Source organism: Cicer arietinum, chromosome 7 (assembly GCF_000331145.2).
Source record: "Cicer arietinum cultivar CDC Frontier isolate Library 1 chromosome 7, Cicar.CDCFrontier_v2.0, whole genome shotgun sequence".
Lineage (NCBI taxonomy): Eukaryota > Viridiplantae > Streptophyta > Magnoliopsida > Fabales > Fabaceae > Cicer > Cicer arietinum.
The window spans coordinates 52,289,318-52,304,714 of record NC_021166.2 but is presented as its reverse complement, the minus strand read 5'-3'; the positions used below and the strand labels follow the sequence as shown (position 1 = coordinate 52,304,714).

Sequence of the window (15,397 nt, the reverse complement as noted above, 5' to 3'; positions counted from 1 at the left end):
TATATCTTAATAATTTATTCTCTTTAATTTAAATATTTATTATTATTTCTTCATTTTTATTTTAAAGTTCTTAAATATTTTTAATGTTTTATCTTTAGTTTTTATCAAACAAATCCACAACATTCTACAAACGTAGAATTATGAAATAGTAATTACTTCCTAATTATGATACTTCAAATGGTCTACAAACGTCACTATGAATCACTTCAAGACACTTCTTTGTTCTTATTTGCACTTGTGATATGAATGAGTTTCTTGATTGTTTTCCCGACATAAACACTTCACACACTTTCTTAGGAACATCAATCATATGAATTCCACTAATCATCCTCTTTATTCCCAGTTACTGCAAACTTCTAAAGTTGAGATGGCCAAATCTTGAATGCCACACCTAGTTTTTATAATTGACCTCATTGATGTCGAATATTAGATATATGCATCTTGTATCATTCTTTGAGATATTAGCCTTGAGTATCATCTTATTTTGCCTGTCACACATCTCTAAAGCATCATCCTTCATGATCACCTGAAATCATTTCTGTAACACCCCGTTTTTCAAAGCGAGGGTATATTTTTTTTTTCAAAAGGGAATTAAAATAAAACAGAGAAATAGATAAGGAAATGCCTTTGGATAAATAACTGAGTCATTACAATTTACAAGCAGCGGAAAAGTCACTCCAATTATAAATCCAAACCATTTACACAACAACAAATGGTACATGTAACCCATTGAAAATAACATGTTAAGCTGACAATATTAGTATAGGTACAGCCTTCCATTTTAAAATAAATACAATACAAAAGAAAGACATCTGATCCCTCTATGTCAACCTAATCTGATCATATTTCAACACAACTAAACACCCTGAGTAATCTCCACGCGCCCCGTGAGATCCTCCTAACGTAGCTGCAGTCAAGCGTTCCCATCTCCATTCCCGTCCGTAGGGTACGAATCGATAGGATCGTCCTGACTCTCATCTGAGGGCGAAGCCCAGATTTCCACAATAATTGTAAAGGTCACCAACCGAAAATAACAGATAACACATAACATTTAAGTTTTAAATGCACAAAATAACCTTTCAACTAAGCATGCACCTTAAAAGGATTTTCCATATGCTAAAAGTTCATATAATGCTTGTCAATTAACAATGAACTCAAAATGAAGTTCTCAAACCATCAAGTAATACATAACTGACCAAAGCATTGATAAATCAATTGAGAAATCGATTATCTAACTCAAAATAAGTACTTTTGCTGAGGAAATCGATTGCCAAATCGATTTGGTCAGTTCTGCTGAGTTTCTGCATGACCAAATCGATTTCTAAGTCGATTTTGTCAGTTCTGATGAGTCCCTGGGTTGCCAAATCGATTTCCAAATCGATTTCGGCAGTTTTGCTGAGTTCCTGCCTCTCTGCCAATCGATTTCCAAATCGATTTCTTAAAAGATTTTGAAAGATATATTTATACAATCGATTGGCAAATCGATTAGGTCAAAATGGTGAACTTCCTGCAACTCATCCAATCGATTGGGAAATCGATTTCCCTGATCGTTTTTCCAAAAATTCATGCATTTACTCAAGTCATTCCTAATCACGTTCACAACCTAACACTTAGCAATTCCTACGCGATTACCACGACAATTGGGATCTCGATAACCATCATACTTACACACAACAATCAACACATAACACTTAGCATTTTCAACACAATTAATACAACATCATGGATTTCGAAATGGTATTGCAATCAAACATGTTATCACCAAATTCCAAAACATAACACTTAGCATTTATAACACATTACTACACAACAAAAATGAACCAACAGTTCACAAATCAACAGGGTGTAGTCTCTTGCGGACAAACACAATTCCCTCAGGAACGTAAGTCGTAAACGTACTACCTATCACGGGTCCGTACCGTTTACCGAGGTGCCACCTATCCCGGGTCAGCACAACTTACCAAAACATACACGAGTAAACGAGACATTAAGAGATTCCCCATTCTTAATTCTCGTCTAACTTAAACCAGGGCGTAGTCTCTCACGGACAAACCCCTGCGCAGTCTCTCACGGACAAACGCAATTCCCGCAGGAACGTAAGTCGTAAACGTACTACCTATCACGGGTCCGTACTGTTTACCGAGGTGCCACCTATCCCGGGTCAGCACAACTTACCAAACACAATTCCCTCAGGAACGTAAGTCGTAAACGTACTACCTATCACGGGTCTGTACTGTTTACCGAGGTGCCACCCATCCCAGGTCAGCACAACTTACCAAACGTAAATCGTAAACGTACTGCCTATCACGGCCTTTACTGTTTACCAAGGTGCCACCTATCCCGGGTCAGCACAACTTACCAAAACATACACGAGTAAACAAGACATTAAGAGATTCCCCATTCTTAATTCTCATTTAACTTAACGATTTTCAAGACAAAACATTCAGTAAATAAGTCATTAAGAGATTCCCCATTCTTAATACTCATTTACTGAAACGATTTTCAAAAACGAACATTAAGTAACCGAGACATTAAGAGATTCCCCATTCTTAACGCCCAGTTAACTTAAACGGTTTTCAAAACAAAATGTTAAGTAACCGAGACATTAAGAGATTCCCCATTCTTAACGCCCAGTTAACTTAAACGATTTTTCTTTAAAACAAAATATTAAGTAACCGAGACATTAAGAGATTCCCCCTCCTTAACGTCCAGTTAACTTAAACGGTTTTCAAAACAAAATATTAAGTAACCGAGACATTAAGAGATTCCCCCTCCTTAACGTCCAGTTAACTTAAACGGTTTTCAAAACAAAATATTAAGTAACCGAGACATTAAGAGATTCCCCATTCTTAACGCCCAGTTAACTTAAACGATTTTTCTTTAAAACAAAATATTAAGTAACCGAGACATTAAGAGATTCCCCCTCCTTAACGTCCAGTTAACTTAAACGGTTTTCAAAACAAAATATTAAGTAACCGAGACATTAAGAGATTCCCCATTCTTAACGCCCAGTTAACTTAAACGATTTTCAAAACAAAATATTAAGTAACCGAGACATTAAGAGATTCCCCATTCTTAACGCCCAGTTAACTTAAACGGTTTTCAAAACAAAATATTAAGTAACCGAGACATTAAGAGATTCCCCATTCTTAACGCCCAGTTAACTTAAACGATTTTTCACAAACAAACGCACATTAAGTAAACGAGACATTAAGAGATTCCCCATTCTTAACGCCCAGTTAACTTAAACGATTTTTCACAAACAAACGCACATTAAGTAAACGAGACATTAAGAGATTCCCCATTCTTAACGCCCAGTTAACTTAAACGATTTTTCACAAACAAACGCACATTAAGTAAACGAGACATTAAGAGATTCCCCATTCTTAACGCCCAGTTAACTTAAACGATTTTTCTTTAAAACAAAATATTAAGTAACCGAGACATTAAGAGATTCCCCATTCTTAATACTCATTTAACTTAATGGTTTTCAAATTCCACACAACACAAACTCAAACAAATTCTCACATCAAAACACATCAATTCATTTATTCACAAGATCCAACCATACACATATCAAATTTCATCAATATCAATTAAGAGCATGTCAAAAACAACGAACACAAATCGACACAATCCACTACTCAAAACACACAAGTTTCATTTACTCAAAATCTTACATACGTGAGGTAAATTCATTTTTCCCAAAACGATACTCCAATCCTAACAAAACTCGTTTCCACACAACTACAGATAAGGCCCTAGATGCAAACTAAAAGTTTGGAAGGAGCCCTTACCTTCGCGTTAACTCTAACGTGCGTTTCTGGTACCGCGAGCAAATCCGGTAAAAATCTCCGCTCGCAACGTCGCCTCCAAATTGGTCCCCTAGCACCGTAGCGTGGTAGTGAGCAACTTTCCCTTCTAACTCTTCGCGAAATGAAGCTTGGATCTAGAAGAAACGGAGGGGTTTGTGTTTGAATCTCAAATACCGTTTTTCTTCGTTTTCGGATCAAAGAGGAAGAGTGGAGTTGCGAAACCTTTGTTCTAACACTCACCCAACCTTGGGTTACTAGTTTTGAAGAAAAGAAAGCGACGAAAATGAAAACGGGAGAAGGAGGGAGAAATGGCCGCGGTTGGCAGAGGAAGAAGATGGAAAATCAGATTTTCCTTCCTTCCTTTTTCCTTTCTTTGTTTTTCCTTCCTTTCTATTTCCTTCTTTCCTTTATATAACCTTTTCTTTTCCTTTTCCTTCCTTCTAATTTCCTTTCTTTCTATTCTCTCCAAGCAAACATATATATATATATATATATATATATATATATTAAACATAACTTAACAAATATCTCAAAATATCTAGATATTTGTTAAATTACCATTTCACCGTAACGCATTAAATTCTCCGTAAAGGATTTACCGCACTTAATTTAAATTTATTTACCGACGAGTAATTCTAAATGGTGTCAAAATAACTTTTTGATCCTATAAACTCCAAAATATTATTAACTTTGGCTAAAAAGCCTCCGAGTCAAAATCCAAAATGTAAAAAACACATCAAGTGTACTTTAAAATTATGGGTCTTACAATTTCTGGATCAGCTGACTTATGCTCAGCAAATTGTTGTTCATTCCTGGCACATACAACACATTCTCAATTACAACTGTTTTGTCATTTTTTCTTTTGATCACCATGTTGCCAACTCCCTCAGTTTCCAAGGTTCTATCATCAGCAAACCTGATCTTGCTCCTTCTTGATGTATCAATATCCATCAGTCATTCCTTATGACTTGTCATGTGATTTGAACATCCAGTATCAAGAACTCAGAATTGGGACTTAGGGGGCTCTTCATTCTTGGTAGCCATCAACAAAACTGTGTGTGAGTCAGAATTATCTTCTTGAGTAGCACATGACTCATCCTCATCTTTCTTCTTTTGTTTTCCTTTTCCAGTCTAACGTTCATCAGCAAAATGTACATACTTCTCACAATTGTAACATTGCATCTTCTTCTTATCAAAGTTCTTTGATTTTTCTCTTGATTTACCACTTGTACTGCCAGCCTTTGATGAGATTCTTAAATTTATTCTTTCTCTACTTCTTATGCATCAGACAAAATATTATTTATGTGTAATTTTTTTAGTGATTTTTGTTCTTTTGTGAATAAAATACTTAGATTAAAAACAATTCTTGTTATCAATCTTAAAACACTCAAAAACACATGTTAGATCACAAAATGATCAGAACTTTTAAAATATAATTTAAGATGTTTATTATCCTTAAAATATCAAATTGATATTTTGTCTCAACACCTCCGTCTCATACTAGTGTCACATTGGCAAAAAAATTTATTTGAAAACAATTATCATTTTTAATTTTTCAATTTAACATTGTACTCTATAATTATTATAATATGCATCATTCATAAGTTATTATTTTCCAATTTTATATTTATAAAAATGAAAATCAATCTAAAAAGCTAATTTAGTAAAATCACTCATTTTTTTCTATCATTTATCTTTTTTTTTTTTAATTATTCGGTGTGAAATTATTAACAACAACAAATATTATGAGACAGATAAAATATTATTTTTTAAAAACAATTTTAATTAATAATACTAAGTATCTTGGAAGATAAAAAGTTAGAAATATGAATTTATTTTAATGAAGTCCTTTGGTCCTCTCATTCGACTATGTCTTATCTTGGTTTGGTTTGAGGGTCGTTGCAACTCAAGTACGATAAGGAATGTTGAAAGCTTTCCTTAATATGAGTGAAGTTGTTACTGACATGGCTGTTGTAGCTAGTCTTTAGATGTGGACTAATACTTAGGTGAGTTCGTTTGCGCCATAGTGACACATTATCTATTTGAAATTTAGCAAAAATATATTTTTAGTGCTTTATCTTTATCTAATATTTATTTTAATATTTTATTTATTTATTTATTGGTTTTGATATTTTATTTATTTATTTATATGTTTTGATTCTTTATATTCTTTTTATTCGTTTTTGTTATTTTTGTTTTATTCGTTTTAGTTCTTAATAAAATGACAAATTTGTATATTTTTGTAAAAGATAAAATACTAAAATAATTATTAAAAAAAAATAAATGACTAAAACAAAAGATAAATAATCAAAATAAATTAAAATAAAAATATAAATGATAAAAATGAATTAAAATAAAAATATAAATAATCAAAACGAATGTTAAGTAAAAGATAAATGACAAAAATTATATTTTATTCTTAAAATTTTCAAATAATTATTGGATTTATAATTTTTATTTAAATTTGAATGTTAACTTATCAATATATAGTCACTAATTTGTATTTAGATCATTGAGTCAATTCCTTTTAATTCGATAAATTTAAACTTTTAATAACATTTTAATTATCTGATCTATTAATTAAAGCACCCGACTAAAAGTTCAAGAATTAATATTAGTTTTATAACAATTCTCTTAATTTGAAATTATATAAAAGTTTAGAAAATTAATTAAAAAAAATCGTTCAAAGACCTAAATAAAAAATGATTGATAAATTGAAAAACCAAATTACATATTTTTTAATTTAGAGAACTATTGAAAACATTTCAAAAAATTCAATCAAATTCGAATAAAATAAATGCTACAATATATTATCTCATTAGCATAGTAAAACTACAATTTTCCTATCCTCATATCCCAACCTAAAAGAATAGTTTTTTTTTAAAAAAAAAAAACCTAAAACAATAGAATAGTCATATTAAGATCTACATTCAAACACATAGCTAGAATTCAATTAATATGTTGAGTTCAAGTTTTGCAGCAACCTCCTCCCAAATCTAAAAATTCATCACACCTACCTCCACCATATCCTACTCTAATCCCACAATTATCATTCTTTACATCAAAAACACCATCCTTAATCTTATTACATATAGTTGAAGCTGATTTCACAAATATTTCTTCAACATTCTTAGCAGTTTTGGCCGAAGTCTCCATAAAAATCAAACCATTAGCCCTCGCAAATTGCTCGCCTTCTTCGGTCGTCACAACTCGATTATCGATAAGATCGCACTTGTTTCCGATTAACATAACTACCATTTTCTCATTACCATCTTCCAATATTTGTTTCAACCAATTATCCAAGTGATCAAATGTTTCTCTCCTTGTTACATCATAAACTAGTAATGCACATGTTGTATCTCTATAATATGATCTTGTAATTGATCTAAAATTTTCTTGACCCGCTGTGTCCCATAATTGTAACTTTATTGGAATTTTTTCAATGTTGATTGTCCTGGTGCCGAATTCAACACCAATTGTTACGTCGTGGAAAGGTTGGAAGTGGTGGTCGGTGAATTGAAGTTGGAGACATGATTTTCCAACTCCAGTGTCACCGATTAATATGTATTTGAAAATATATGCGTAGGATTTTCTTTTTAGATGTTTTGACTTTTGAGAATTTTTGTGAAGGTAGGGAAGCATGTTGACACGAAAGGAATTAGAAAACAATATTGATGAAGAAGGAAAAAGTGTGGAGATTGAAAGTGAGGGAATTAGATAATTTAAAAAAAAAGTTAAGTACTAATAACTCCTATTTATAGTGATGCACTCCTAATTGAATAGGGAAACTAAATAAAACTAATTGAATAGGGAAACTAAATAAATGATAACAATAATTATATAACATGAAATACTAAATAATAACAACCGAGTCCAATGGAATAGTAAAAAATAAGATATTAGAAAAGGTAGGGAAACTAACTAATCAAATGATAACAATATCGATTATAAAAATAAAAATAAATGATAACAACCTAGTCCGTAAAAAACAAAACAATAACATCCTAATCTTGTGAAATAATTTAAAATTAATATGGAGTTCGTGTCAAATCCGAGTAATTATCTTGTTATTATAATTTTTTTAGTTTTTTTTATAATTTTCTTCGTCGAAAATAATCATGGTATAATTTATTATTATAATAACTATACATCAAGTCCCCGCACAATTGGTTAACTTGAGGTCATTTTTGAAGAAAAAAAAAATCATGCTACACATTTATAAAAATACAATATTTATTCAAATGAATTATGTAAATTAAATGTGATTAAATTAATTGCATAATAATATAGATAATCAGTAGAATAAATTATGTTGGGTTTTTTTAATTAAATAGAAAGAGACTGTATTGTTGGTTATAATATAGGAAATTTTTTAATATTCACATATCGGTAGAACACTTTAAATTATTTACCTGGTAATCCCATTGTCTCAAAGGTTTTTTTTTTCAACCATAGAAAACAAAATCTGTTTTTTTAATAAAATTTATATTTTAAAATAAATTAAATATAAATTTAATTCCATAGAAATATAAAAAATGAATATACTTTATTGAGTGAAAAAAAAAATGAATATGATTGTATGAAAAGTTAATGTAATAAGATATAAAATTTTAAAATAAATGGAAACTCAAACAAACTTTGAGAAAATAATTTTTAGATATATATGGGTTTAAAAATTATAAAGAAAATATTAACATTGTAAGTATATATGATGATATTTAACAAATTTATATTAATTGTCTCAAATAATAATTTTGAAATTTTAAAGTAATTGATTTCAAATTAATTTGTAAATTGATTTGAGATTATTTTTCTTAGGGATTACATGTTATATAAATTGATTTGAAATTGGAGTAGATTATGTGGTCATTTTTTATTAAATAGAATGCAACTATACTTTGGTTCTAATATAGGATTTTTGTCGTTAACATTGTTACTATGTATTGTTGAATACTTAAAGTCCTTTAGATAGTTATCTCTCTATCTCTTAGTGTTTGGTTGTATAGTTGAATACTTAAAGTCCTTTAGATAGTTATCTCTCAATCTCTTAGTGTTTTATTTTCTGTAGTGACACTCCGTATTTGTAGATTACACTATAATTTTAGTATTTATTGAGTCTTTGTTGTTTGTTGTAGGTAAATCGTTTTATTTACAACCGTTGTTCCATATAAATTCAAAATTTAACTTTGATTACCATTCATTTCTCGAATGCGATATTAAAATTCTTTTCAATTCTTGTGGCAAGTATCTATTGTTGAATTTATGTCGCGCATGTCTATAACCTTTAAATTTCAATACATTAATTGATGATTTTTGGTCATTCAAAAATTCTATCTACGTGTAGATTTGATTACTAGAAATTATGAAATGTTAGTTATGATATTTTGTTATTCAACGTCCATAGTGTATTCAAAACTTTGTATTTTGTTATTAGACTTTAACCGCCTTAGAATTTTGGGGGGGTTTTATGCTGCTAGTGGTTCTAAGAAATTCAGCTTGTGGTGATGAAATTAATTCCTTAATGAATCAATTTTTTTTATATGTTTTTAGATGTCCAAATTTAGTATTTTTATTGTGTGTAACAGATGTGTTTGCATGTTACGTTTATTTCAAATTTTATAAGTTTAATTTAATTTTAAAATCATCTATGATTTTAGTTACTATTAAAAAAAAAAGAAAAACTTATGTGACATAAGTAAGAATGCCGTAACAGAGGAATAAATTAAAAAAATGAAATTAAGTAATTAAACTGATTAAAAAAGAAATAAATGAAAGTTTAAGGTGTTATGTTTTAGTCTTCCATTCAAAATCAAAAATAAGTTTGGAGATTAGTGTTCACTATTCCTTTCTCTATCACTACACCACCCTTACCAGATCACCAACATCAAATTACCATTATCGTATTACCAACAAAAAATTGACAACTATAAGGGATATACAAACAAAACAAAAATTAAATATTAAACTTAGTAAATGTAAACTATAACTACAAAAACTAAACATAAAAATAAAATATTTAAGAAAAATTAATCACATCCCAATGAAGACATCTCCAAAATCGTCGTTTAGCATTTTTACAATGTTAGATAAATATACGCTTTGTTTTCCTACACCATTATTTAGGCAATTGAAAACGAGTTGAGTTTGTTTCAGACGAAGATGACGTCATGATTGTTTAAACTTACATGGTATGGATGATTTTAAAACTAAATTGAACTTATAAGGTTTAAATTGAAAAAAAAACTTACAGAGACGAAAATGATAAAGATGCAAGTTTACATGAACAGATCAAATATTTAAATTTAATGTAAACAAAATTATTGTAAGGTTCGATATATTGACTTGTTTGGGTAGTTTATCTATATTTAATTAACGACATAAAATTTACTTATTTTCTTGAACATATATATTATATTAACTATATAATTCATGTCATAAAAAAAATACATACATATATATATATATAATATCAAATTATATTCATTCAATAAAATAATATCGAATAAATATTTTTTTAAATAAGTTGTCGAAAACTATTATCATATCTATAAAATTTGACATTAATCAATAATCATTTATTATGTCATCAAAATGGGTCACAATTATCTTAACTCATTATGATAACAGAAAATTATTATATACTATTGTCAAAATTTATAGATACGATCAATATGATATTTATTTTTTATTTATCAGTCAATTTTAAAAAATATTTATCCGACACGATGTAGTTAAAATGTATCTCTTAGTTTAATTTTTTGAGTGTAATTTGATACATACTCTTATATATATATATACACATAAAAATATATTTCATAAAAAAACTTAGACAAATATTTGTACATGTGTCATGCACGCAAAAAATATTTGTTATAAAAAATTGATAAACTATAACAGCTTCTTTAGAAAGTAATTCTCTAATTGTATTGTGCTTACGACGTATTTGTCGTTTCTTACTATTGTAATAACAATTCTCAATCTTTGCAATAGTCGCAGTACTATTGCAGTGGATCATCACAATTGTGATAAGTTTTTCCCATAAATAGATCTCAACTAGCAAGCATCTCAATCAACTTACTTCTTCACTAGCAGTAGCTAGTGTTATCATTTCAGACTCCAGAGTGGAATAGACCAGTATCGTTTGTTTCTTCGATTTCCAAGATACAACACCACCAACTATACTAAAAATATAGTTGTCGGTTGCTTTTGAGTCATTTGATAAGGTGTTCCAATCAACATCACTGTATCCTTCAAGGATGGCAGAAAACCTTTGATAATGTAATCTTAGACTCATGGTCCTTTTTAAGTATCTCATGACTCTTTCGATAGCGTGTCAATGCTCTAAACTAGGTCTACTGGTAAATCTGCACAACAATCCCACGACGTATGCAATGTCAGGTCTAGTACAATTAGTGGCATACCTGAGGCTGCCAATGATGCTCGCATATTCAGTTTGTCTAACACTTTCATCAATGTTCTTGAAAAGTTTAACATTTAGATCATATGGCGTGCAAGCATGTTTACAGTCAAAGTATTTATATTTCTTTAGGATCTTTTCAACACAATGAGACTGATCCAAAGAAATTTTCTTTTTTGACCTAGTAATTTTGATTCCTAGGATTATACTCGCTTCTCTGAGATCTTTCATATCAAAGTTGTTACTTAACAATGATTTCACATTATTTACAACATGAATGTTTGAATCAAATATGAGTAAGTCGTCTACATAGAGACATATGATAATACAAATGTCATTTTTAGATTTATAATAAATACATTTGTCACTTTCATTCACTTTAAACTCATTCGATATAATCAAATTATCAAATTTTTCATGCCATTACTTATGAGTTTGTTTAAAACCATACAAAGATTAACATACAAATCTTGTCTTCTTGTTCATGAATTATAAAATATTCAGATTGTTTCATATAAATTTCTTCATTCAGATCACTTATTTGAAAAAACTGTTTTAACATTCAATTATTTCAAATCAATAAAATAATATTGTAAGATAATTATTATATTTATAATAAAAAAATATTGTAAAACTTATACTATGATTTAATTAATATTAGTGGCAAATCATCCACCACAATCTCACAATTGTTCGACCTCAGCCAAAATGTGTCTCTGTTCCCAATCACCAAATGTTATACACTCATTCTTGCATCCTTCTCTCTTCCTCCATTGATTACACCACTTACTATTCCCCTTCTTCTTACATACCCAACACCCATGTGGTTGCAATACATCAGCAACCAAATGGTTGAATTCACCCCCCTTCTCACGTGTGTTGGATCGTGCTCCAACGTCAGCCCCTAATTCTCCAGTTAATTTCCTAATTATGTTAATTCTCCTAATTTATATTATGGTTTGTGTTATGTGTAGAAATTGAAATTGCTTTCTTTAGAGTTTTGGTATATAATAGATGATAATGGTAAATAGCATGATTTGAGTATGAATATGTCCTTTCCATCCCCCCAGTGTCATGATTGTAAATAAAAGAGGTGCTCAAATGATGTGTCTTCATGCCATAGTTCTATTATAATCATCAATGGGAAATAGATAAAGAAATGTCTTAGTCTATCATGTGATTGCATAAAAAAACTTAAACATAACCTTAAAACCTCAATTTGATAAAACTAAAAAGATAAATTTTCTTCAACAATAATATTCATTCATAAACCTAAATTTATTAATAGAGAAATTCCTAAGATCAAACTAAACATTGGTGGCAACAAGTTGGAACCATTGACTCTGAGGATCATCAAGACAAAGAGAATCATCATTTATGCAAATACATTTTGAAGTTACAACAACAGAAGAATTTGAATCCTTATGCAAGCAAAGTTGTTTTCCATTTTGATCATGTGATGTAGCCAAATGAAGCCTAGAAAGTGATACAGGTTTCCATGAACTGTTCTTGCTTTTGCAATCATCAGAAACAGAAACTGGAAGATCTTCACCAGATGCAGTTAAGCACTTTTTAGTTCCATTCCATAAGATTTGAGATCCATCATATATCCATCTATTTTTATTCTCTCCACAACTACCAATTTCAAGTTCATTCTTTTCATTCACTTGTGCACATTTACCAGTAAGAGGGTGGTACATGATATATGCTTTGGGGAGTTTGGAAGTAGGATCTGCATTAGAAACACAAGAAAAATTCAATTGGATATTGGATTTGCTTGAAAAACTAACTAATACTTAACTGTTTCCATAGTAATTCATAGTGTAACCATGACTGAGACGGTGTTACTATAGTTTTTGAATGTATTGATATTATAAAAACATCATTGAGTGTACCTTTTGTTAGTAATTTGATGGATCAAAGTAACTAACAAAAGACACATTCGAGGACCAAACTAATTAACAAAAATTACGTTTGATAATCAAATTGACTAACAATATACACACTCAAATATGTTTTTGTTAAGCCATTTTTATTAATAGTAAGAATGGTCTCACCTTGATTCATCCTTTGCAAGAGTTGGAACTTGTCAGTGAAATTAGGGTACCTAAGGTTATGCCAAGTAGCATCCAAAACACCAAATGACTCATCAAGCTGAACTTTGTCTTCTCTAACATAATAACTACCATGAAAAGCCCATAAACCCCAATCCAAGTCTCTTCCAACAAGATATGTTTGAAGACATGTCAAAAACCTGTTATCCTCAACTGAAGAACCTGTCTGATCAAATCCAAACTCTGATATAATCAAAGGAACTGCATTCTCACCAATTGTAAGAAAACCAGCTCTTTGATCCAACCCTCTAACGGTATTTGCGCATATTCTATTCAATGGTTGTTTAGTCCAAATATCTCTCAATTTGAGTGTTCCAATTCCAGAAAATGAATACAAATGTGTTTCATACACCATTTTTTTACCTATGTCTATGTTCAATGGTTTGTTCCTTAAAAATTGTAACTCTGTGTCATAGATTAAACCTGAGATAACCACAAGCACATTTGGATTTGCCTTATGAATGGATAGTGCTGCTTGGCTCATGTATTTGTACCAATCTTTTAGATTTTGGCGTGGACCATGTAATTCATTCCTTAAGCTCATTGCTACAACCTGTTAATGAGTTTAAACCAATCAAAGTTAATCTTATGGTACATTCAACTTGGCATTTAAGTTACAAATCAGAAACAAGAAAAAGGGTGTTAATAGGTATCAATTGGCAAAGTTCATCTCTATTTTATTAGCCTTTTTAACTATACCATTAGCCCTTTCCTAAACCCTAAACCCTTTCCTAAAAATAATTCCTAAACCCTAAAACTCACAAACACTAATTAAAAAGGGATCTCAAATTAATCAATTCATCTTAGAACTAAAAGGGCTCTCAATAACTTTTAGTTTATTAATTAATCAAGTGAAGTAGCTAGTAATTAATAATACTCACATGATGATGTCCATTAAAGTGTTTGGCTGCCAAAGTAAGTCCATGAATCCATTCTTGAGGATCAAAATGTCTATCATAAAAGAAACCATTTCCATCATCATCATTACAACACCATTTAGGTTCACTAACATGATTATCAAGCAACACTTTAACATTTTGAGCAGCAAGTTCATTAACCACAGCATCAAAAGCTTCAATGTGAGTCATTTTCAAAACAAAAGGATTATACTTAGCAATACCATCCACAGCCTCAGGTGCATCCAAATCACTAAAAGTTTCATTAACAATGTCATGTCCATGTCTTGTCCACATGTAAATTGCATATGTTAATCTAACACAATTGAATTTTTTTTGTACAAGTTCACCAACAAGTTCCTTTAGAGGTCTTCTATCAAGACCCTCAGGGATCATTGGTTGAAGGTGACCAGCCCAATTGCCACAAACAAGTTTCACTCGTTCACTTGTTGAATCATCTATGATCCATCTTGATTTTGTTGATAATGGATAAGCATTTGATGATTGTAATGAAGAGATGAAAATAAGGAGAAGGAGAAACATAGATTGGAATTCAAAGGCTTTTCTTAACATCTTGAATTTGAGTGGAAGATTTTTTTTTTTTTAAATTTGAAATTAAGCATGTAGAGAGTGTTTAAATATAGAGGGAAAAATATTAAATTTAGAATATAAGTCAACGATCTTTTGTTATGTGCAAATTGTAAATATTTTTCTTTAATTAGAATTTATCTATTTTTATCTTAAACTGTTTCTAGGAAAATGATTTACATATTATCTTTATAATATTTTTTTACTTGTTTGGTGCTAATTAATAAATTGCCTTTTATATTTGAACTGATCTGCTAAGCAACGTAACAACCACAATTAAGTTGACGACCAATCACGTTGCACCATAATTTTGTGAACTCGTATTTTGTTGTTGGTCGTGTTTCAATGACAGTCGTGCGTAATTCACTCGTCCCATGATCATTTCTTCGTGACTCCAGGCATACAAGAATTGTAACACCAACCAAAGCAACTAGTGCTAGTTAGTACTATTAAACCTTTATTTAAATCTTTTGCCAAAACTTTCAAAAATTCTAAATTTTTTTTTATTAGTCGGTTACCAAAACCTCATTTTAAAGGTAAAGGGTCTACTCTTACGATAAAAATTTC

General features: G+C 30.1%; 2 protein-coding genes across 2 annotated transcripts; both read right to left on the bottom strand.

Moving 5' to 3' along the window:
* Positions 1-6,745: 6,745 nt before the first annotated feature.
* LOC101496042 (ras-related protein RABB1c-like) lies at positions 6,746-7,491 on the bottom strand. Its single transcript, XM_004510776.3, has one exon. It carries the CDS (start codon positions 7,455-7,457, stop codon positions 6,783-6,785), a length of 675 nt encoding a protein of 224 aa, XP_004510833.1. The 5' UTR covers positions 7,458-7,491; the 3' UTR covers positions 6,746-6,782.
* A 4,843-nt stretch (positions 7,492-12,334) lies between these two features.
* On the bottom strand, positions 12,335-14,930 carry LOC101496378 (glycosyl hydrolase 5 family protein-like). Its single transcript, XM_027336473.2, has 3 exons — positions 14,228-14,930; positions 13,290-13,899; positions 12,335-12,964 (listed from the first exon to the last, which is right to left on the bottom strand). Exons 1-3 carry the CDS (start codon positions 14,813-14,815, stop codon positions 12,540-12,542), a joined length of 1,623 nt encoding a protein of 540 aa, XP_027192274.1. The 5' UTR covers positions 14,816-14,930; the 3' UTR covers positions 12,335-12,539.
* Between the last annotated feature and the right edge of the window lie 467 nt (positions 14,931-15,397).